At 38.5% G+C, this 24148-nt stretch overlaps 5 protein-coding genes across 5 annotated transcripts in view; 4 read left to right on the forward strand and 1 right to left on the reverse strand.

Annotated features, from left to right (window-relative positions):
- The window catches only part of LOC110840259 (uncharacterized), a 341537-nt gene that overhangs the window by 216912 nt on the left and 100477 nt on the right, over positions 1-24148 (reverse strand). The gene's annotated exons all lie outside the window — the stretch shown is intronic.
- On the forward strand, positions 1818-5341 carry LOC110837184 (uncharacterized). Its single transcript, XM_022079054.2, has 3 exons — positions 1818-1915; positions 2589-2821; positions 4247-5341. The coding sequence occupies exons 2-3, from the start codon at positions 2681-2683 to the stop codon at positions 4913-4915; spliced, it is 810 nt and encodes a 269-aa protein (XP_021934746.2). The 5' UTR covers positions 1818-1915; positions 2589-2680; the 3' UTR covers positions 4916-5341.
- On the forward strand, positions 8398-10354 carry LOC110837183 (E3 ubiquitin-protein ligase SIAH1). The gene is made up of 3 exons (XM_022079052.2): positions 8398-8470; positions 8634-8735; positions 9450-10354. Exon 3 carries the CDS (start codon positions 9452-9454, stop codon positions 10226-10228), a length of 777 nt encoding a protein of 258 aa, XP_021934744.2. The 5' UTR covers positions 8398-8470; positions 8634-8735; positions 9450-9451; the 3' UTR covers positions 10229-10354.
- On the forward strand, positions 11463-15103 carry LOC110837179 (uncharacterized). The gene is made up of 2 exons (XM_022079047.2): positions 11463-11619; positions 13214-15103. Exon 2 carries the CDS (start codon positions 13251-13253, stop codon positions 14502-14504), a length of 1254 nt encoding a protein of 417 aa, XP_021934739.1. The 5' UTR covers positions 11463-11619; positions 13214-13250; the 3' UTR covers positions 14505-15103.
- LOC110837175 (uncharacterized) lies at positions 20034-23615 on the forward strand. Its single transcript, XM_022079042.2, has 2 exons — positions 20034-20181; positions 22162-23615. The coding sequence occupies exon 2, from the start codon at positions 22214-22216 to the stop codon at positions 23003-23005; it is 792 nt and encodes a 263-aa protein (XP_021934734.2). The 5' UTR covers positions 20034-20181; positions 22162-22213; the 3' UTR covers positions 23006-23615.

Raw genomic sequence — 24148 nt, forward strand, 5'->3', positions numbered from 1 at the left:
CCTTGTCCTGTGGATAGACAGTGAATGTTGAGGCATTTGATAAATATACCATGGAAAGAGCAAATTTATATGTTAATTTATATCCATGGTACTGTATGCCTACAAGTGTCCACAAGATACTGATCCATGACGGAAAAATTACAGAATCTGCCTATCGGATTGTTATCTATGCCCAAGAGGTCGGCACAAAGATGTGCGAAGATACAGACTCGATCACACCAGGAAATGTTCGCACGAAAGAAATTTAGAAGATATCCTGCAAATGTTACTAGTTTCTTCTGATTCTTTAATATCGCAGATTAAACAGCCCTCGATAGCAAGGTAGACACATTTACCTTCTGAAGTACTCAAATTATTGAAGGAACCGGATATCGATACTGATAAGCAACAACATGAGGACGAGGAAGGATACAGCTCTTCGGATGCTTCGGATGTCTCTTCCGATGAAGAACACTGACATGAATAATGCTCTGAGTTAAATATTTATGTATTAATGTTGTGTATCCGAAAGTAAAGTAGCTTTTATAATTATATTTGCAGTGTAGTGATAATTTGTTTCTACTAACATGATTTGCATGCATTATTTTTCCGTATTCAGAGGCGTATTTCGCCCTTTTTACACATAAAACTACTTAATATATTTTATAAAATAATATATCGCACTTTTTGCTGTCAGAATTTTCATCTTCAATATTCAGATTAAAATAAATCAGATTTCTATTTTTTTCCGGCTAGAATCGCAATCTATTCCACTGTAGGTCGGTCTGATCTTCTGACCAAATAAATGGCTATTACTTCAGACCCACAGATGGTTTATGAGACATAGGTCGTTCTTCAGTTGATCGTAATATTTTGAAGATATCCGTCTTCTGGGTTTTTGCGCTGTGTAGTCTGGTCGATGTTAACCAACGTTTCAGAGGTCATACTGCCTCCGTCATCAGGGCCCTGATGACGGAGGCAGTATGACCTCTGAAACGTTGGTAAACATCGACCAGACTTCACAGCGCAACAACCCAGAAGACAGAAATCTTCAGACTCATCGCCCTGATGACGGAGGCAGTATGACCTCTGAAACGTTCGTTAACATCGACCAGACTACACAGCGCAACAACGCAGAAGACAGAAATCTTGATCGCCCTGATGATGGAGGCAGTATGACCTCCGAAACGTTGGTTAACATCGACCAGACTACACGGCGCAACAACCCAGAAGACAGAAATCTTCATACTCATCGCCCTGATGATGGAGGCAGTATGACCTCTGAAACGTTGGTTAACATCGACCAGACCACACGGCTCAAAAACGCAGAAGACGGAAATCTTCATACTCACCGCTGTGAGAACCTCAAGTCTTACACGTAATATTTTGCTTTCGAATTTTAATGTTCGTCACTGACACCAGAATAAATCTGAACCGGACACCTCTCTGAGCCAGCTAAATCCAATCAACGCCCTAGCACATAATTACTCAGATCCAACTTAACATTGTTCTTACACGTAAACATCGTCACATTCCTTTGCTTCATAAATTTTCAGAAAGAAACTGAGTACATGCTAGTATCCAGTCAGCAGACAGGGGCAAAATCACATAGTTCCGCAAACAACGAAGGTTCTTATCGAAATACGATGGTGGGAGGAAGCATGTGAGCTGAATAAGCGATAAAAATAAGTTAATTGTTACTGAAGGTAGCAATGTAGTAATGAAATCTATCTTAAAATTAAATATAATAAACAAGTTCTGAATTTATAAGTTGTTATTAAGCGGTAATATCCGTCGGCACATTCTAAGCATCTAACACAACGTTACGAAACGTTTCTGAAAGCACCCATGACGTCAGTTACAGTCGCCATCGAAGTGCATGAACATTCATTCGGCACAGACAGGTCGCCAGGTTAGGAGACGGAACGATTAACAGGTAAGAGAACGGAGTTTGGACACTACTTATAATTTATATTCCAGGCTTCTTGATTCCACGCTGTGTTTAGCCAAATATAAAGAAAATCCTTATATTAGATCACAAAGTTAACTCTTTTAAACAATAATTTAAAGTAAATATCAGACATTCTCCGAAGGAGAATTTTGAGTTGAAATGTAAAAAAAATTGTCCATACAAAAATGTTGAAGTGTTTAACGAATTCAAGGACATTCGCTGTGTTTAACTGTCCCTTCCATCTGCTTCATTTCTCTGTAGTCCATTACAACTTTTTGCTGGAATTTTTTCGACGGTACGGTAACATTTTTTTTTTCTGATTTGTTATAGTAACAATCTTTCTCAGATAAATATCGGGAAACGCAATAAAAAGTAAAGTTTGTCCCGCTATGCGTCATGTAGGCGCTTGGGGGTGAGAGGAGGTATAGAGACCAAAATAACATGAACAGACAGTACTAAATACCTATTTTGTGTATGCAATTGTATGTTATGTTATTGTTGCCGCGTTAAACAGTTTCCATATATTACAGGCTTATTCGAGGGTCTCAGGGAAATTCCCGACAAATCAACATCTCCGTTTAATTCAAGGTCACTTGTAAACTGGCATTTTCAGGAGTAAAATACTACGTATAAGCACAAACATGTTTTTTTTTCTCAGAGCACATAACCCGCCCCCCCCCCCTCCCGTGAGAAGAGCTGGTACGCAATAGCATCATCATCATCATTCCAGCAGCCCTCTTGACGTTAGCAATGGCCGGGAGGTCCTTCACTCCTCCATCTGATGACGATAACAATAACAATGGCGATCAGATAGTACCGTCTGATGAAGACCTATCTGACGAAGAATCATCATCGCACAAGACTGCTGTCAAGGAAGACAAATTTGTGCCGGTGGGTAAAACGTTCTTACCAAAACCTCTGCCTTCGGAGACCAAACAGATGGTGCCTAAAATTATAACGGAGGTAAAAGTAGTGGAGGAGGATAAGAATAAAAATGAAACTGTAAGTCACGTGACAAGGGAAGCAACGTTCCACTATTTGAAGCTTGAATTATTTTACACACTTCAATTGTTTTCGCGTAGTATGCTACCATGATCCACTACGTTAGTCAAATTGAACCATATGGCAATAGTGTCTATTATAGTGTTAATAGTTGTTGGTTTGTTTACTCTATATCTACTCCTTCGTACTTGGTATAGGAAAAGTAGTGTGATCAAATATCGATAATCTGAGAAAATACGTTTGGAAAAACCATGACATGTCTACTTAAAAGTGAGTGTGATAAACCGAGCGCAGACCATTCAAATTTTTAACTCACTGCGTGTTTGAATAACTTGAAGATCACCGTTTAGAATAAAGTATCGGAATTAATTATTCATATAACCAATTTTAAATATTTCGAAATTTCTATATAGCATGCCCAGTCAACCCGAATGATTCACAGTGATGCAGATATTTTAAAAATCAAATCTTACTCTCATCCGGCCACATCAATGCACTAGAGCAGGCTCAGAATGTGACGACTGTGTTATGGCTTAACTCGACAACAGCCTACATGCTCTGCGCTATACAGCATCTTCGACTTGTTACAATTTAGGCGTCCACCATCTGTTCGAAGTTGTAGGTTTCTGGTGTTGGTGCGTTGAAATATGTAGAACTTCTCTTTTGGGATTAAAACTACAACGTTTCGGAAGCTAAATTTTACTCCCATCTTCAGGTTAGAAAGGGGGAAAAGAACAGAAGGCCTATCTGATGGGGCCGCTGTTCAAGCTAGCCTCAAAACTCCGGAGTCCGTAAGAAAATATTACGAGTTCTGAGGTTCTTAACGCGCTGAAGAGGTCCATGTTGGACTTGCGGGTAATGACGTCATGCGGTCTTGTAGGCAGACTCAAAACGTTTCAAGGGAACATGCTACCTCCATCTGAAGAGACAAATCACGTTCGGTGAAGTAGCAAAGACACGATTTTAAGTTAATAGATGTATCTAAGTTTATTTGACGATATATTTCCTTTTTCCTGTTTCCTGACATGCTATGGGGTAGCAAATAAGCAGTTTATAAGATAAAAAGTTAATAAGATAATAATGTAAATAAATATGCTGAAATGATTTGTAAGAGTGTTAGCAGGGGGGGAGGGGCAGGGAACGTGCCCTGTCCAGCGCTGGGTTTTGCTACTGATCGTATCGAAGTTTGTTTCATTGAATGTATATGAGAGTGTGGGTTTAAGAATACGGCTAACACAGCTCGTAAAAGTAATCTGAACAGATGATTGAGAAATGCTTGAGGTTAAATTTGAAGCCATTACTTTTTATCCTCAGGGAAGAGAGTCTGGTGTGAGGAAAAGGGATATAAGAGGAGTCCTCGTGGAACCGAAGGGCGCGGAAGAGTCCACTGACAGCCTCACACTTCTATCTCTTCTGACACGTAGAAATCCCTATCCGTTCGAGGAGTGCGAAGAGGAGACGATAGTAGCTGAAGAAGAGGAAGAAGAAGGAGAATGGGAGGAAGTGGATTTGTTTTCTGAAATCGCATGCCCCTTTCTCAAGATAGAACACGACAGATGCTTCTGGGGTGGTCGAATTTTAAGACTGAAGAATCACATGGTACTGACACATTTCAATGTTCTAAGGCTGTATTCTACTTTTACGTGCGCGGCTACTGACACCACAGCGTCGCTACTAGTTGTCGATTCAGAGGTGTTCCTCTATTACAAGTTCATTACAGAATACGGGCATTGGTACGTAGTTGTACAGCAAGTTGGTACCACGAACAAGAAGTTTAGGTACAGAATCAAGCTTCACTCAGAAGACGAGACAATCCCAGACCGCATTTACGTATTTCGCGTGACTAGAATTACTGTGGACTTCGAAGTCCTTTTCGACGCTGAAAAGTGTTTCGTCAGCTCAGACGCTGAAATGGAACCTTTCGTAACGGACCTCGGAGCGGACATGAGAGTGACAATAAAACGAAATCGGTCTCATAACTAGATGAAACTAATACCTTGGGGCCCCCTCTGTCAGAACATCGGAGTATCTACTGAATGACAATCTTTGAATTCATTTTCTGAGGTAGCTACTCAGTTGTTTCGTCCCTTGCCGATTGGAAATGAAGGGCTACGATGTGTTGCCACAGTGAACTATATCATTACTGTCCAAAACATAACTTCTTCCTAATCATTTAATAGTTTTGTATTTAAACGTTTTTTAAGAATTTGTGAACTGTTTGTGTAAAAACTAACAAATGATTTTAATTCAGATAATAACCAGGGTTTGATGTTTAGTGTTATTTTACGTATCTGTTAATGTATTGATAGAGGAATCTTTTATATTAAATTATGTAACCGATAAATAAATGTATTAAATCTGTATGTAAACATTCACCTGATTGAAATAACATAAACATTTAAGATCGCAGTTTCACTTGCCATTGTCAATATAAACCATTAGTTGATCCTTTTCGGAACGTATAAACAGGTTTCAAAAGAACTACAGACAAAGTTATTCTTTGTGGTCTCTCGTTTGTGGGTGCGCCTTGGGTTAGGGCGTGTCCACATTCGGATATCGCTTCAAAAAAGGGAGTTTGGGTTCGCACCAAAAAATTCCTTGTCGGTATTATCTCTAACTTGTTCCAGATTGGCATACAATCTAGAACTTTCTGTTTCCCAGTTTTTCGGTTGATTCTTTGAAGACTTCTGTCTTCTGGGTTGTTGCGCTGTGTAGTCTGGTCAATGTTTAACAACGTTTCAGAAGTCATACTGCCTCCATCATCAGACTACACGGCGCAACAGCCCATAAGACAGAAATCTTCATACTCATCGCCCTGATGACGGAGGCAGTATGACCTCTGAAACGTTGGTAAACATCGACCAGACTACACAGCGCAAAAACCCAGAAGACAGAAATCTTCATACTCACCGCTGTGAAAACCTCAAATCTTACGGTTGATTCTTTATTTAGCATCTGATTTTCCCTTTCTAATTTTGTAATTAAATGTTCACTTTCTGTTCTAATATTTTATTTCAATTCTCTCTTCAACTCTGAATTCTCTTTTCTGAGGTTGTCTTCTATATTGTGAATCCTTTCGGCAAACTACGAAAAACATTAGCGATAAGCTCTCGTATGGAATCTCGGTTTCCTTACAGTTATGTTCCGAAAATACGGTGGCTGTCCGAAGGTCACCTTATCCCCTATTACGAAGGTATTTACGACACTATTGTCCACTTCCATGACCGCGTCTACCGCAGAACTACCTGTCATGTCGCTAAAATTTCCAATTCAACGAATTCGGTACCTGAATCACTATGCTGAGCTATTTCAGATTCTAACTCGATGGTCCTACTTCGAATCTGTTTGCCTGTCATAGTGTTACAACGCATCCAACCCCTTGTAGGCTTTGATATCCTGGCTACGCGCCCTGTCTCCTGTCACGATGTCACGGGTTGACTCCCAGCGTCGTGAATCTGATTTCGGCACGCTGGAGGCTGTAGCTTGTTCCCTCCGCCCAAAGTCATCGACGTCGGCCTGTCTCCGTCGATCAGTCCTTGATCTCGGCTGCCAACAGTCCAGATTTCGGGCGCCAAAAACGCTGCAAACGTTCGCACCTCGGATCAGGTGCCATATTCGTCGTCTTTCATCTGCGGTGTCGATGACTTTGTTTCCGGGCTGTTATCTGGTTTTGCCTCAGGCACTAGGAAGATCTCAGGGTTTGTTGATATAGGTGTTCAGCAGGTAAGGTAGGACTCGACTCATGGGAAGTTTCCACGGCCTGGACCAACGAATGTCGACGGTTCACAGTTGACTCCTTTTTGAAAGAACTCGTCACTCGTTTGTCTACTTGAGTATGAATTTAGACAATTTCTAATTTGATGTTCCCAAAAATGTACTGCCTCGACTCTTCTTGAAAATCAAGGGTCACCCAACAGCGAATATAACATCAATTAGGTAATGCCTTTTCTTCTTAATGCAAGTTCATTACGTCCTTGTGATATGGGCGGGGGTTATTTTGTACAATGATGATGACGATGACAAAATAATCAGAGTAAGCACGGAGCTTATCATACTAGTCTCTGTTACTTTACCCCTCCTCTTATTAGATAAGTTCAATGACGCGGACATTACTTGTAGATACTGTTATGGGTTTAAAGTCCAATCAGTTACTGTCATATACGCTCATCAGCAAATCAAATTATCACGACTTGTTATTCTTTGTTGAAACGGTGGCCATCACTGGAACGTTAGGTCTACAGTAGCTGGAGTTTGTAGCTTGGAGTTTAAATTTAATGAACAAATAGTGAGAGATAATTTATATCTTAATCGCGTCATGTTTGTGTTTTATTGATACAATTGTTACATTTTTTGTACAAAAAATGTAACAAGATGCAGTGTCTACTGAGAATGTTATAATTTTAAATAATTTTAAACAACATTATTTTAAGTTTGTGTATAGACGGAAAATAAAAATATTGTATCAGTGAGAGATAAGTATAATAATGGACAGTTTTGAGCTTGTAAAATACAACTGCGTATACACACAAATCCTTACATCGCCCACAGCTTAATGTACATATTATTAGCAAAGCATAGATTTTAATTGTAAATTGGTCATTTATACTAATCTGATAAATGAGTTTTTGTATTAACGTTATGGAGATGTGTTGGGCAAGGCCGTGGTCTAGGCAACACGGAGTTTTCCTCCGGGGGCTTCCCCGGTTTCTCCGTGGCATCCCAACAATTACTCCATTCACACACAGAAGAAGGCAATGGCAAACCACTTCTGGATCATCTGCCAAGAACGTATATGAACAGGTCCCAGTCCGAGAAAAGGATGGAAGGATCCTGTTCATATGGACCTGTCGTCAGACAGAACACTAAATAAATATAAAACAGATGGAGCTTGTACATGAGTTAATGACCCACCATATTTCCACCTTCGCTAATAAGAAGTTAAATCAGATAAGGCTGTCATATTCAGTATTATCTCATCACTGAATATGATGAATTAAAAATATTTCAGGTCATAATTATTTAATGAAAGCCTGAATATTTTTGCTAGTTATGATTTGCAAAATTCTCATACAGACGTACGTGTTCTTCGTAAACTTTCTGGAAAGATAAGAACGTAGTATCAGTAGACCTGAACTTTAGGTTGTTTCAAGTGACAGAGATGATTATTTCTCAACAGAACAATAATACTTTCCACCTCATATTTCAATTAATGCGTGGTATAGATCTACGCTTATTTCATTTTTATTAGTGTTGTCAGTTATTAAAATTGTATAAAGACTTCGTGATATTAAAAGTCTCATGTTGTTCTCCGATTGGAGATCCACTTATGTAAAGTCGTGTAATGTGTTTACGTCTCTTTTAACTCACCAATATTAATGTTAAGTATTTCGGGAAAAAGTTAAACATTCGGTTTTAGGGCCGTCAGTGAACACACCCACTTGAATGTCCCGTTCTAACAACGTTTGTATTACCTGGCCAGTCCGGAAGTTGCCATTGGCGAGTGTAGATTACAAAGGGGTTCTTCTCGGAACAGAGTAGGTACATACTGTGACTTCCATTGTTTCAAAATACGACAAACAGGTTACAATGTATTTACATGGATTTCTTTAGTACGGAATTGTACACGTAAATAAAGTATTTAAGTCTTTCAAATTATGTTCAAAATTCTTTGGTGGATAAATATAAATCAATTCTTTATTAGTGTCAGCAGTTTTGTATGGGAGTCAAACTTGGTCTCTCATATTAAGGGAACAACATTCATCACTTCGTACTCCGTGTCATTTAACTTGGCGTCTAACAGAAGGTTAGTATGACGTGCTCTGCTACGTATTAGCCTTCAAGTATCCAAAGCAACATTTGCCCGTGACACGCTCAGTATGTGCTGTGTGCACGTGTAAATATACAGTAAAATCGACCGAGTCTGTTTTATTTTAATCTGTGTATACCCGCAGAGTCGTCCTAATGAGTTGAGACAGAACCACAGCCATGGGATGCAGACAATACGCCCTACGAGAAAGGTACTGTAGTGGCTACCTTCTTGCCCACGACAGGCATACACAATTTTATTAAATATTTAAGCCCACGTCTCAGAAGGTAATATTTTCTCAGCCAGTCAAGACATTACCTGGCTTTTGTAGAACCTTATCGTTCCTACCATATTTTTTTTTTAAAAAAAGAAGCCGTCTTTGTCCCGTGACAAATATCCCATTTCCTTAACATTCATTTTAATATTATCTTCAAATCCATGCTTAGATGTTCCACGTGGTCGTTTTCATGTAGGTTTCCCTGTCAGAATTTTGTTTTCAATCATCTATTTCACGCGTGCTACATGTCACGCCCATCGCATACTCCTCGATTACGTAACCCTTATAATATTCTGAACGAAGAATGCAGATTATGAAATTTGTAATTACGAAAACCTTTCCATCATCTGTTGTTTTGTTTTTCTTCCCGAATTTAATGAGTCCAAATGTACTCCGAAGCATCCAGTTCTTCAAAGAATGTGTTGTCGTTGCAGGCATGGAGAAGGGACTTGATATTCTGGCGCCAGTTTCAAGCGTCGGTGACCTGCTCGAGTATCTGAAGTGTCCTCGTTGCTCAGAGCGCATGGAACAGCCCATCGCCTTCTGTAAGAACGGACACAACATTTGCGGTGCCTGCAAGGATGCCGTGGGCAAATGCCCCATTTGCGGACATCCTTTTACTGGGACAACGAACATCGGCCTGGAGAACGTGTCCGTCTGGTCCGGCGTCGCCTGCCCCAACGTCGACCTGGGATGCAAGATCGTGTGCCCGTCTGAGCTGATGACCGATCACATTGCCACCTGCACGTACAAGAAAGCAACTTGTCCACTGGACAAATTATTGTCCATTGTTTGTCCGTGGGAAGGACTTCTCAAAGACATGGCAGCCCACTGCAGAGAATCGCACCAGAGTCGTTTTCGGGAAGGTTCAGTTTTCAAATCTTCATCCATTAACGACGCTGTGAATATTATACTATATGATGACGAAATATTTATATACCACAAACTATTCAAGGGAGGTAAATTATACTGTGCAGTAGAGAAAGTTGGTATCTCGCAAACGTCGTATTCGGCCAGCTTCATTCTGGATACATTAAGTGGGCTGGACAGAATCGCGTTAAATCAAGTAGTTAACGTCGTTTCCGAAAACACAGACGTTCCGCTAAAATCTGGGAAATTTCTTAAACTCAATGATAAACTTCTAAAAAGATTTATATGTGATGGAAAACTTGCTTTACAGGTGGTGATATCAGAAGTAAATTTAGAGACCTAATTTGTATTTTTCCACTAAAATAATGAAAATGTTTAACCTCAAAAATGTTAATACCAAAATGATTATCGAATTATTATAAATGACTAATTATTAATAAAATTTGTGCCTTATTTAATCACATGTAAATTATGTTGTAGATTTACTTGTATTTCGAAGATTCAAAAAAGTTCACACCTTTTCCATTTATATACCACATCTCCTTGTTCATTAAATTCAAACTTTATGCCTTACTAATATTAAACATAAAGCCCAAAGTTTGTTTGCAAACAAGGTTTCCTGTTTCTGTCACACAAAAACAAGGATCAAATAACTACCTTAAACACAATTGTTTCAAAAGAGGACGTGTTGAAAACAGCGAGAAATTCCTATCATTGGTACACAGCTTTTTTTGTGTGTGACTGTTACAACGTACTTCAAAGGCAAATTTCAGGTACAGCGTACCGGTTTCTGAGTTTATAAATACGTATAATTAACAAAACTTTGAAATAGTGGGCTAAAATTGTTTATTACGACACACTAACTATATTTATTATATTAAATTAAATTAGAACTTGGTTTTCTCCTATGAATAACAACAATTCAGTTCCATACACCATTCTTTAAATTACAACGAATTTCAAGACGAATTTGTAAAAGTTTCTGGAAGATACAAGAATTAAGTACAGTATATACGCGTTAAACAGTGCATAAAGGAGGGCGTTATAAATTCAACTGTTCCCACACATTTTATTATGACGATTAAGTCAAGGTTATATAGAATTTCTTAGGAGAATTTAGAAATACATAAGCAAAATAAGGCAGTAAATCTGAAGGACACATTTCAGTTTCTAAACCGAAGCGTGAAAATAAGGATAATATTAAAATGAATATTAAATATATGAAGGTGTGGAGGGGGATATTTTGACTAGCTGAGCGTACTATTATTTTCTGAAGAAGGTATCTTCTCCACGACGTTTGTGAATAAATAAGCGGATGGGCGAGTAAGGGAAAATAACAGGGATATTGAATGGCGAAGAAGGTTGTACACATAAGTTACCACTGTGTTTGGCAGGGTTAAGTTCATCGGAATAATTTATTTAATTTATTAGATCGGGTATTCACATTAAAAAAAACTTCTTGTTTAGTTTTTACTATGCTATGAGCATCTCCGTGGTCTTTGGGTCGCGACCCACTTATACAGAACCTCTGAAAGCTTGTAATGTGTTTACTTCTCTTTCCACATACCAACATTAGTGCTGTTTTCAGGAAGGAATTCAAGCATGCGCCTTCATAGCGTTTAGTGAATACGCCCGCTCGACTGACTGTGGCAACGCTTGTGTTGTGCCTGGCCAGTTCAGAAGTTGCCATTGGTGAGCGTAGATTAGAAAGGGGTTCTTCTCGGAACGAAGCAGGTAAATGATTTAAGTTATTTTCGGTATTGTAATGTGTTACAGCCATTTCAGTCCGAAGGGAACACTTTGAATGCGTACTCAAAATTCTTTTGTGTATGAATATAATTAAATTATTTGTTTTAGCGTGCTAGCTAAACTACAGGAACCAATTACATAAATATAAAATAAATACAAATTAAAGAAAAAACATGTGCATGAACACAGTAATTATGAAAATACGGTAATTACCTACTGACCGATTTAAATAAAATATTTATATATATATTTATTTTCACAGTCTATACACAAACGTTGTAATTAAATGATGTTGTTAAAATTATATAATATTAAAATATTTATGTTAAAACTACATTGTGAAACACGTTAAGAATAGATCTGTTGCTGTTATTATTATATTAGTAGCAGTAATTAATAATTATATTATTATTATTATACAAGGAAAATTTGACGATGGATGCTGGTTGTTACTAGAGTAACCAATTTGGGATTTCATTCAGTTATCTTCTCTTAGAGGCTAAAAGAGAATCTTATGGATGCTATTGAGGTTTTTATTTATTCTCAACCAATCTTTAACAGACCGAATAAATATTTTATCGGTTGGGGCATTATAATCCGTGTCTACCCCAAACAGTCTCCATATTAACTTATTCACGATCTGAGACAAGCAGTGTACAACAAACAGGACTATCAGAAGTTTCTAGAGTCCAGATTCCTACTAAATTAACACATGTATGATCCACTACTGTTTACTTGTCATAGATCAGTCTCGAAACTTGACTAATTTACTGCCCTAAACAGTAGAGATGATTAACTTCGTACGTTATTTTGTAGGGTTACAATTCACTCACTGTCTCTTACGAAGAGAAAATTATATACAGATTTCTCGAATAACAAAAAGCAAGGAATATAGTTTTGCATGAAACATTACAAATAACATGGCAAAGATGTACCTTTATCAATATATTCGACACCACTTTCATTATATTGATCATGTTGCAGGGTTAGCGTAAGATATGTAATTTTTGGGTCACAGGTGCCAAACATTTTTTCGTCATACAGTTATAATAATAATAATAATAATATTTTAAAATTCTGGAGCGACACGTCTTGACCAACTGTATGGCTGCCTTCAGACTCTCCCCAAAATATAATTAAAATAAACGAAATTTGTTGTTATTGTTGCTGCAGTAATGTGTAGGAAGAAACTACAATCGACGACCTGCGTCGTCATGAAATACCTGACGTACGTTTAAGATGACATATACATTAGAACACAGGATTGTATCCATCATAACAGCACTTGCAGGATACATGAGAAAATTCATCGCGTTATGTTTCCAACCTGCAGTATTCATTCAACATAAGCAGATGAATCTTAACACGACAGTATCTGACCCGCTTGGGTAGGGTGCAGAACTCTAGGGGGTGGTATTGCCCACTGGGTACATGAACGTGTTTCTCGGAGATCCTGCATTATGACAATAAAAATATCGATCATGAAATTAGTAAATTCAATTTCGGTAAAGGATTATTGGGTCACACCATAACATAATAATATTCTGATTACTGACTGGATGTGTATTTTATTCTGCAGGAGAGAGTACCGGACATCAGACGTCCAACGAGTAAATATGGAAGGAAGTTCTGAAGATGGCACACAAACCCCGAAATTATTCGTCGACATCGATGAAGCTATGCAACCGAGATATTGTTCTGACGAAGTGGAGGACATCAAGCGAATGCTCACTCTCACAGAAATATCCATAGACAGTATTTTACGGAGACGCAAGGAAGAGAGGTACGCCAGATGCAAACCATCGAACAGGATGTGTCTCTCGTCAAAACATGGTTCAGCTGAAAGGGATCGCGGCCTGAAATTCACATCGCAGGAGGGGAAAGTTTATACTTTGGAATCACTGTTGACGGATCTGGACACATTATTAATACTTCTCGAAGTTGATGGATTATGTACACGGATCAATCTTGAAACTACGCAGTTTCTTGAGCAAGACGTCTCAGAAATTGAAAGCGTTGCCGTGAAACTCTCGGAGATGCATTTAAAAGTTCCTGCCAATATAGCGGAAATCGGAAGGAACGCCGATTCGGTACTGCCATTCTTAGAAGATCCTAGTACCGCACTAAAATACAGAGACGAGGTCACATGGAAAACATTTTGGGCTGTAGACGAATTGCTGTGTATTGCCGAACACATCAAATCAACTATCGACGCCTCACTTGAAAGGCTAAAATTTGCCGTGGAATACAGAAGACTTCTGAAATCCATGCGCCACTATCTAGTCCGCTCCAAGAAGTATCCCCACGAATCATTACGAATAAAATATGTGTTCGAGGACATGGCAAAGAGTAAGAAGGATCAGGCACGCATGGGCATTGAAGTGCATGAAACAGCAACGCGCATCGCCAAAACATTGGTAGGAATCGCTGCTCAAATATCTGGGCAGGTACTTCAAGGCACTGATGCAGACAGAAAACTGTCAGCCACATTGCTGGAGAAACACAATACGGAAATGAAATCCACAACTCTGGCGGAGACTAATTTTAGTGGGGCAGCAAATTCCGTACGTGGAGTCCGCACACAACTTCCGGACACTGCAGAAGGAACAGCGGTCACTGGGCTCAAGGGCTCGATCAGAACCACTGCGGAGTATGCACAAGATGTAGCCGAGGCACGGGATTCAGCTCATGAAACCATCACCTTCGAAAATGAAGGAGATGATAACGGAGAAATCGCTCCGAAGAATGAGTGTGAGGGCATTGAACCAACCGTTCTAGAGGGTGGAGAAGTCGATGGAAAAGAGACGGATAAAAAGGTAACCATCAAGGATCTTAAAAACCATGCAGACGGAACTGTTTTGAAAGATTAATTGATTGTTAATTGGTTGGAAATCTCCCAGATAAATCACACCTTTATCAACGAGTCTGGCCGGTCGAAAAAATGTGTGTCACAGGAAATCATTCGGAAACCGTAGAAGATTAATTGAAAACTGAGAAAAACATGACCATCTATCTATAAACTTTCCATGAACCACATTCTGAAACGAGTCAGATTTAAGAAATCATTATTATTGTCGGTAAATGTGTGCTCTGTAGTATCAGAGGTACATGCGTTTGTGGTTCGGAGTTACTGAACTGCGGTGTCTCTAATTGCCCTTTTCTCAACCTGTGGTTGCTTTTCGGCGAGAATACACGGATCGTCACTGATTACGCCAGGCGCAACAGATTTGACAACGCGGATTATGCAAATATACATTTCTATATTAATATTTTGTTAAAATTATAAAAAAAAATAAGATTTATGATATGAGGAAATATTAATTGTAATTTTGATAGAGGAGTGGGCAAATTATTGTAATATATGTAACCTTTTGTAAGTAAGGCATACTGACGTATATTAGGTACGCAGATGCTGCTGTATGTTTTTGAAGTCTTAAATTGCAAATAAAAATTGAAGAGTTGAATTGCAGTTTGCGAATGTAGCTATCAAACAAATGGTCTCAATTTAATGTCGAAAATATTACAGAAGACCTGTTTCTCCTAATCCTTCACCTTGATACATCGTCCATTGCAGTTTCTGTAAAGTACATTAAGTAAAGTATACTGTGAAAGAAAGGGGGGTTTCCAAAAAGATTGCATTACAGGGCAATGAAGGGAAAAAATGACAAATTTAGAGCACTACAATTTTAATTTGATTTGAGGTGATCTTATGGGGAAAATGTACCGAGATACCATAACGCAAAATATCAATTTCCGATTAACATTTTTGGTCGTTTTCCATCAGTCAGTCTTACAGACAAGGTTTACAGATTCTTTATAATTTCAATTACTTGAATTCACCGGTAGTCGACATTAACGTTCATCAACAAATTGTATATTTTACACATTTAATTCAATAATTTCAGAAATTATACTTTCTTAGTTTCACTTTTAAGAAATTAAATTCTGTAATCGATAACACAATTTAAGTTAGCCCTGTGCCATGTATTAGCTTGTGTTGGACCTGTGAGCAGATGGGTATGCAATCGAATCTTGTTCTAGTGTAAATTCCCCGTTGTTTGATGAAGCCGCTTTAAACTGCAAAAAATTTGACTGTCCGAAAACATGTAGGTATATATCTTCTGATGATCTTTCATCATATATCATTTTATGAGCCTAAATTAAGTAGTGTTAGTGTCACTCACACGACAGACGTTCCAGCATCCACCATGTCGCAAATAATAATAGAAAAATTTATGCTTTTGTTAATTTAATAATGCATACTTAATTCCTTGAAACATGAAGTCGATCTAAATATTAAAAGTTTCAGTTTCAAATGTCTCCTGATAAACCACATAATTAATGAACGTTGTTTATTCTGAGAATCATAAGAAATCCATAAAAATACTGTGGAAAAAAACTGCACAGAAATCTTTTATAAGTTTAACTGCTGTGCTTTGAGTCTGTCAATGGTATTCTATTTAATTCTCTCCAACCCCCCCCCCCCCCCCCCCCCCAAGCACCAAACTGAATGCGGAACCTTTCGGAAAAGATTATGAACAAGTGCCTTTAGAGATGTTATTGAACATACCAACTTGATAATCCGCATGCTCTAATGTACGTACTCCTGGCCAGTCCAGAAGCTTCATTTGTCGACTGTAGGTCTACAGGCCTTTCCTGAGACAATCAGGTAAATAAAATACTGTACACGAAGCAATACGTCCAGTTCTTTGAAATATTGCCAATAGGATTATAATGTTTTTAGGCTTTTGATGTCGAGGGATAATATACATTAAGAAATTGTACTTCAGTCTGAAGAAAACATTTTAAAAGTATCTGTAAAATTCTTTACTGTGAAATACTTTCATTCAATTAATTTATTTACGTGATTGGCAGTTTTCATAACAGTCACAACACTTACTAAAACGAGTGGGTAAAACAGACTCGACATGTACCAAGTAATTTGCAAACAATTATTTAGAAATGTAAACTATTATTATTATTATTACTACTACAGTTATTGGGTCCATAAAACGCACTACATACGAGGTGAAGGTTTGCTGATGTCGACTGCGCATGCGCTATGTTGCTATGGCAACTGGTTTGTTTTTCGCGCCCGACCGGAGGTTAATTTTTGAATTGCCCTCGTATTACAGGAGCAAAATGTATCGATAAAGAAAAGATTTTATTTTTCTAGCGGAACCGGTTTGGTGTCTTATTCAGTTATTACCTCTCACAAAAAGTCAGAAAAAGCCTTATGAACAGTATTGTACTTCGGTGTTGAGCTATCCTCAAGCAATCTCTGAGGGACTGACGCAAAAGGATTTTAGCATTGTGATTCTATCTTTACGTCCATATCAGAAGCTGATTTATGATCTGTGCCAAGCATTTCAAAACAAGCAAAACTACAAGATATGTAAACCACTATAGCTTGCTTGCCAGGAGCTTCTCCCCAGATACATTCGTTTACTCTCAACATTTCGGTGAGTCACACTGTTATATCGAAAATTAAGAGATCTATTATTTATACAAATGTTAAAAAATTTTCAGTCCGTACACAGCAGCTTCTAACCTACAGCTTTCCTTTCCACAAATCAATTTTAATGTAAAAACAACTACACAAATTACAAACTTTACTTTGATTCATCTTACAACAAACTGGTTTGTTATTGAAGATTTCTGTCTTCTGGGTTATTGCGCTGTGTAGTCTGGTCGATGTTAACCAACGTTTCAGAGGTCATACTGCCTCCGTCATCAGGGCCCTGATGACGGAGGCAGTATGACCTCTGAAACGTTGGTTAACATCGACCAGACTACACAGCGCAACAACCCAGAAGACAGAAATCTTCATACTCTGATGACGGAGGCAGTATGACCTCTGAAACGTTGGTTAACATCGACCAGACTACACAGCGCAATAACTCAGAAGACAGAAATCTTCATACTCTGATGACGGAGGCAGTATGACCTCTGAAACGTTGGTTAACATCGACCAGACTACACAGCGCAACAACCCAGAAGACAGAAATCTTCATACTCACCGCTGTGAGAACCTCAAGTCTTACATGGTTTGTAATCGATTCCCACGCAAGGAAATCTTGTTATGAGAACAAATTTGCTTTCTGTTCACTGAATACCTTCTATCCCCCATTCCAAAATTCAAGTGGTCTCTTTCAGAGATATTTCCTAATAAAAATTCAGAAATTGTTTCTAACATTCGCGCTAAAGGACAAAATGAGGTGCATCGTATAGCCCTAATGACACTACCACAGGGACACTAAGAAAACAATACAAACACAACCTTCCAACTTTACGACCTTGAAATACAAGGACCTTCTCATTGAAACACAGCGAATGTGGAAAGTGAAAGCTGAAATAATTCCAATAATTATAGGAGCAATTGGAACTGTCTCCAAGTTACCTAGAAAATATTTGGCCAGCATTCCTGGCGAACACGACATCAGGGGACTTCAGAAAACCGCCATTTTAGGATCTTCATACATCATTCGAAAGACGCTGTCGTAAAATATGTAGTAATATCTAACACTAAAACTATATAATACATGTAACACGTATTAAAAACAAAATGTATTTCGGAAATAGCTGCTGCCCTATGTACCTTAGGGACAAGGTCTGTCTCGGGTACATGGAAGTACATACCCTATAAAGTGGTGAATACATGGGATATAATAATAATAATAATAATAATAATAAAACGACAACTCGATAGAACATTGCTCTCGCTTGCTTCTGTTCACTCCGTGACACCTGTAGTTAAATTAAGGGGATTAATTACTTTTGTCGACATTAATAATACCGCATGTTGTTGAAACGCAATTATTCTAACGCTTCAGTAACTACGATGAAATTCATAAGAATTCCGAAGGAAGTGAAAAATACACAACACGGAGATTCCGATACTCGGAAAGACATTCCAGAACCTTTCCCGTTAGAGACAGATTTAGCACAAGACTTGAGTGCTGTAGAATACAATGTAACTGAAATGAAATAGTTACTCAAAAGGAATAATTAGCATTTTTGTTACAGAATATACTACTCATAAGACGCTGCTGGGTTAAGTACATTATTAAATTAAATAGCAATTAAAATCTAACGCAGGTATGAACGTACCTTTGTAAACTACGCACATATTTATTGTACTAATTTTACTACTACTTATTAAAGCGTTGGTAATGAATGCAAATATGAAAATGTTGGATTCAACTTTCTTAATGGAACCTTAAAGGTACAATTTGGCTGCACGCGATAGAGACAAGCGACCGAGGCAGGCGATAGAATTGCGAGACCGAGACTGGTCGCTTCCTGTCTGCTCTCTGTACAATCGTATGAAGTACAATTACGAGCGCGAGACAAAGACGGGCGACAGAGACAAAGCACAGGAGACCGCTCTCGGACCAGTAGTGTCTCGCGACGGGCTCAGGCAGCACGTGTGTTGTTGAGTAAAATAATGGCAGAAATTAAATTTACTGGTGACCAAGATGAGCAATTGGTAGAATTAGTAGCAGAAAATGATAAATGATTCTTTATTAACAGACAGAAAGATCCTTCTTCACGTCTGGTTTTGAATATTGAACTCATAGGTTTTCTTTGTTTCTTTCGCAAAAAATAACACAGCAACACATCATCTTCTTCTTATTCTTCGAGTAACCTTTTTAGAAGCATTTTTGTACTCATTTTTCACAGAATATGTGCACGTATGTCTCAACAAAACAAAGAAAACAAACACTTTGCCGCATGTCTCGGTCGTCACCTCAAAAGTGTGTGGCGACAAGCTGCGATGTGTCCGTCTCCCGTCTCTGTCGCCTGCCTCGGTCGCTTGTCTCTGTCGCGTGCAGCCAAATTATACCTTTAGACAAATTATCTTGTATCTATTAAAATAATAATAGAAATTATTAAATTATTTCTCGTGCAGTTTTAATATGTGTGTACTTTTGTTCTCTGTGTTTAAAAGAAAGTTTCACAATCGAAGTCTGAAGGTTTCTGGCTGTTAAAATCTTATTTTGGACTTCGTTCCTCGTCCATCGTCCATGTTTGAGACTGGGGCAACCAGGGAGGGCACGCATACAAATTAAACTTTCGTCGTCCTTTAACCTGATGACTCATTTGAGGATTTGAGGTTTTCACGGCAGTGACAACGAAGATGGCTGTCTTCTGAGTCATGGAGCCGTGTAGTCTGTAAAAGTTTACGAACGTTTTAGAGTCTTTGCTGCCTCCACCATCAGGGCTAATGCTCATCTCCCTGACGATGGAGGCAGCAATGACCAAGGCCCTACAATCCACAAGGCAGTCATCTTTGAACATTTGTATTTGCCGGTGGTTAAAACACATGATGCAAGTGCTGACGCACTTTCGCAACGTCGCATATTACACATGCGCACAGCCATGTCTTCCCCCTCCACGTCGCTAGCCTGTCGTACTGCTGATTGCCTAACGTACAGTACTGAAGACGACCACATAAGACGTTCGCTTGTGTTGGTTCTCACAGTCGAAGTGGATAGATACGCTGCTCGTGGATCATCTGAATCGGTCACCGAAGTAGTGAAGCAGGTAATTTGCTGATGCACAACATTCTAACTCGATAGAAACACGCGTTTAAAAACTTAAAAAACACAAGAGCCGCATTTTATAAAATTAAGTAAAGAAACATTTCAACTTCATTAATTTCTTATTCACGTATTTTCTCAAAATTCTGATGCTACCGTAAACTTCTGGAAACGTAACAAGGATCTTTTGCAGGAGAAAAAATGAAATCTTTATCGGGTAACAAAAGGAATCGAATGTGTCTCAAGTGTTAGGGGCCCATATTTTTCGGATTCAGTGGTAGATTCAGAACGATGAACTGAAAAAAAATATTGCAGTAACCTATTTGAAACGTGCCCGGCGCTAGCCTGGAGAGACTGAGGAAAAAAAGTAAATACTATTATAGTTTCAAATTAGAAAACGACTCCCACCAATGAGGTAATTAAAATGCAAAATATTCGAGAAATAAATTTTCTTTCCAATTTTGTTTGTAAAAATTTATTTATTTTACTTTCAATTACTCGTATCGTTTTTGAGATATTCTATAAAATCCGTTCAGAAGCTCACACATCGATATCGTAATAACACCTGATAACAACAAACGTGTGCAAAAGGTTGGTCTAATTTATTGAAATAAGTGCATAGAAAACAGTGTTTTGGCGAGGCTTTGATGAAAAGATCGCTTCGTATTCTCAGAAAGTAAGTAAGTAAACCCAGTGAAGTTTTCTCGGGCACAGAAAGCGATTTCATTTTCAACAGTGACGTCGGGGACCACAGGCTTTCTTACAGATGGACGCATTCTCATGACACGAAGTATCGTGACGAAAAACTGCAGACAAGCATAGGCAGTTCACGAAAATAACAAACTACAAGATTGCCTGAAGTCTTGTGTGTGTACTGGATAGGACGCACACTCGCCTAACGCGAAACAACTTGTCACTGACCTCGGACTTCGACAAAACTGTAAACAACAGATTCACTCACATATTTCAAATTCCAATTTCGTGTTCGATTTTCGACAGCTGGCAGTCCTCGCTGATTTCTACAGCCCTTCCAGACACGTGGTGGAAGACTAAATTTACCCCCCACATACAGTTGACGCTCTGCGTCGCTTCAAAAAATGTTCATTGCTGAAGATACTAAGAAAGGAGAATTTCTCTAAGTCTTTGATTAAAATAATCTCTAGTTACACATTCTGACAAAATCACTTGCAAGCACACGATTTCTACGTTAATTTTCTTAGTGCAAATGCGTACAGTATAAGATTCGAAGCTTCTACAATGACTGAGGTCAATGATGTGTTATAGAGAAATCATTCGTGTGAATATAGGAAGGTACGATCAGGGATGGGTGACTTGAGACTGTTTTCGAAACTTCGGAAGTTCATTCCATACTGACACGGTTGATCGCCCTACAAAACTTCACTGCAAATAAAAATATTATGGTTTCGCAGTTTCTGACGCGTAACTGTTCTACGACTTTGTTTGTTTTGCATTCCAATATCGTTATAACCAAAGAAATTAGTGCAGAGATATAACCCATCTCCAATAATAACGATATGAACAATAGTCTGTGCATATAATAAAAAAGTGTTGGTTGATTGGCTTTGATTATTTTTTAAAATCACTATTAGACTTCTGGACAAATATGAATGTAAGCGTGTCTCTGCAACATAAGATTTATATATTCTCGTCATAATTGCTTTCTATCATGCATTAAGTAGAGATGCTCAATAATTATTTAAATAATTCCATGGGAACCGGTCCTTGTGTAGCTACATTCATTCAACTACTTAAAACCCCCAGGCATTACCTTGTAAGGTAGTTTCATTATCTTCTTCGCAAGATCCCACCAGTGGTCCCTATCACAAGCCAGATTAATCCAGCCCACAACCTACAAATGTATTTCAGTAACACCCAGTGTAATATAATCCACCCATCTACTCCTAGGTTTTCCAAATGATGTTCTGATTTCAATAAAGTGACTGTACAACTTTATTTTCCCTAGAAAGCCAACAAACATCGCTAGAACCAGGATTTTTCGCCGAAACAAAACTATCATGGACGTGGCATCCAGCGTTCAGTTGCCAGCATCGAACATATCCAAACAAGAACCAATAAACAAGCTGCAGGGTGCCGCTACACAGCAGATGGAGGTCTCCACTCTGAAAATGGAAACTGTTACACCTGTCTCAGCATCCAGTGAACTGAAAGGTGGCTTCGGACGCGACACAGACAAGTTGGATGCTATTTCACAAAGTCCTCTGGTCGAAAAGAATGGTAATTCTTCCGCATCTTCTGCACAACTTAAAGAAAATACTGATCAAAGTTTATCAGCTGTCAAGAAATACCCTGCTTCTGTCAGGCCCCGGTACGTGACGCCACAAGTAAGCATTTCGGAACGAGATTTAACAAATGACCAGAGGCACGAAAAATTTTCGGATATCGTAACTAAACTAGATGCAATTCATAAGGGCTTGAAAGGAATGAGGATTGCCATTGAACAAATATTTCCCGATTACATTGCCGAATTATTACACGAAGAAACCACTCTTCGTGAAGATAATGTTGAAGCCTCTGGCACGCCAGACAAAGCAGACGAAGGTACAGGCACTGACAAAGAAATATTTGTTAGAATTGAAACTCTGAAAGAGACATTCAACAAGATAATTTCCAATTATGGGAAACACGATACTCATAAATCAGAAATAGAGGCTCTAATGAAAGATCCCAAAAATGTTGTATTTCTGAAGAAAAATTCCCAGGTAGTAGAAGACTTGAAGGCAGAAGACGACGACGCCGACAGCACTTCGCCATCGTCAGGCACCGCTGAAGAATTCGCGCCGGAGTAATTTGAAGTGTCTTCAAGAACACGTCTGAAAGATTATAAGCCCAGAACAACCACTTAGTTGAAATGTCTGTCAACAAACCACGTCCAAGCCAGCAGAAAGTTCAAAAACAGATTCCCACAAACAACCAAAAACTTCTCAACGGGACACTTCGCTCTTTTGATTTGTGGGGTAATCGGTTTTCAGTGAAAACGCTTTTCAAAATAATAATAATAATCCAGAAAGGTTTGCTTGTTTATTAATAAAAAATTGAAGAGACCCCCCCCATACGAGGAAGACCCCTCCCGTGACGTAAGTTTTCACTGAAAACCGAAACTTCAGAAAAATAGCCAAGCTCTGGCAACTACAAGTATACCGAATTGGGTGCAAAGTTAAAAGTAACCAAAAATCTTATTTGTCTCGGCAGTGCCCCTGATCTCGATGTGCTTTGACGTGCGTTTCATAATACAACTTTTTGTTAGGCAGAAATAAGGAAAATGTGATCGTAAGCTTAAACTATTTTATGAAGATATAAAATGATGTATATTTGCAGTACGTGCAATAGTGTAACTGTGTGTATATTGTGTAACCTGGAATTTCATGTTTAATAAGAAATAAATGCAAAATGAACATAGTCTTAATTTTTTTTCATTACAGTGAAGCCTATTTAAATATTAAGCAGGTTTGATGTTTACAGTATTCACTACTGGGGAGCTGATAACAAATATCATATGACTAATATAGTTAAAATGAAATTGTATTTTTTTTTTACTTTTAAGTATCCAAACTGTGCGGAGTAGTCCTCATTTGAAACCTAACAGTCGCTCAGCTGGTCAGAAAGTAGTCACACTTATTATGGAATTTGAAAATTCAATACAGTTTTCTTTGAGTCCGCCAGTAGATCCTGAATCAAACTAATAAAGCCTGTCTCCCTCTGACATCTTGTATCTTTAAAATTTCATGGCTGTTTCTAAGCATACGCGTTTTTTTATTTATGTTCAATGAAAGGACGTCTTTGAAGAGTCTCAACCCCTTCAACTTCTCATCTACCTCATTCATGCTGCATGATCACCCATGTCTTACTCTTGTAGTCGCACAGATAATACCAACATCACTCCTCTCTCACATTCTTCTCATTTGTCATCAAAACTGTATAAGCTCAACCTA

This window comes from Zootermopsis nevadensis, unplaced genomic scaffold (genome assembly GCF_977971745.1).
Source record: "Zootermopsis nevadensis isolate Lab colony 2312 unplaced genomic scaffold, Znev_1.0 Znev_ptg000012l, whole genome shotgun sequence".
Classification (NCBI taxonomy): Eukaryota; Metazoa; Arthropoda; class Insecta; order Blattodea; family Termopsidae; genus Zootermopsis; species Zootermopsis nevadensis.

What these genes read in the sequence shown, in the direction of transcription:
- LOC110837184 (XM_022079054.2), top strand. Translation starts at nt 2,681, where the DNA reads ATGGCCGGGAGGTCCTTCACTCCTCCATCTGATGACGATAACAATAAC. An exon ending in AGGAAGACAAATTTGTGCCG is followed by an intron (nt 2,822 to 4,246) that starts GTGGGTAAAACG and finishes TTTTATCCTCAG; the next exon opens with GGAAGAGAGTCTGGTGTGAG.
- LOC110837183 (XM_022079052.2), top strand. Translation starts at nt 9,452, where the DNA reads ATGGAGAAGGGACTTGATATTCTGGCGCCAGTTTCAAGCGTCGGTGAC.
- LOC110837179 (XM_022079047.2), top strand. Translation starts at nt 13,251, where the DNA reads ATGGAAGGAAGTTCTGAAGATGGCACACAAACCCCGAAATTATTCGTC.
- LOC110837175 (XM_022079042.2), top strand. Translation starts at nt 22,214, where the DNA reads ATGGACGTGGCATCCAGCGTTCAGTTGCCAGCATCGAACATATCCAAA.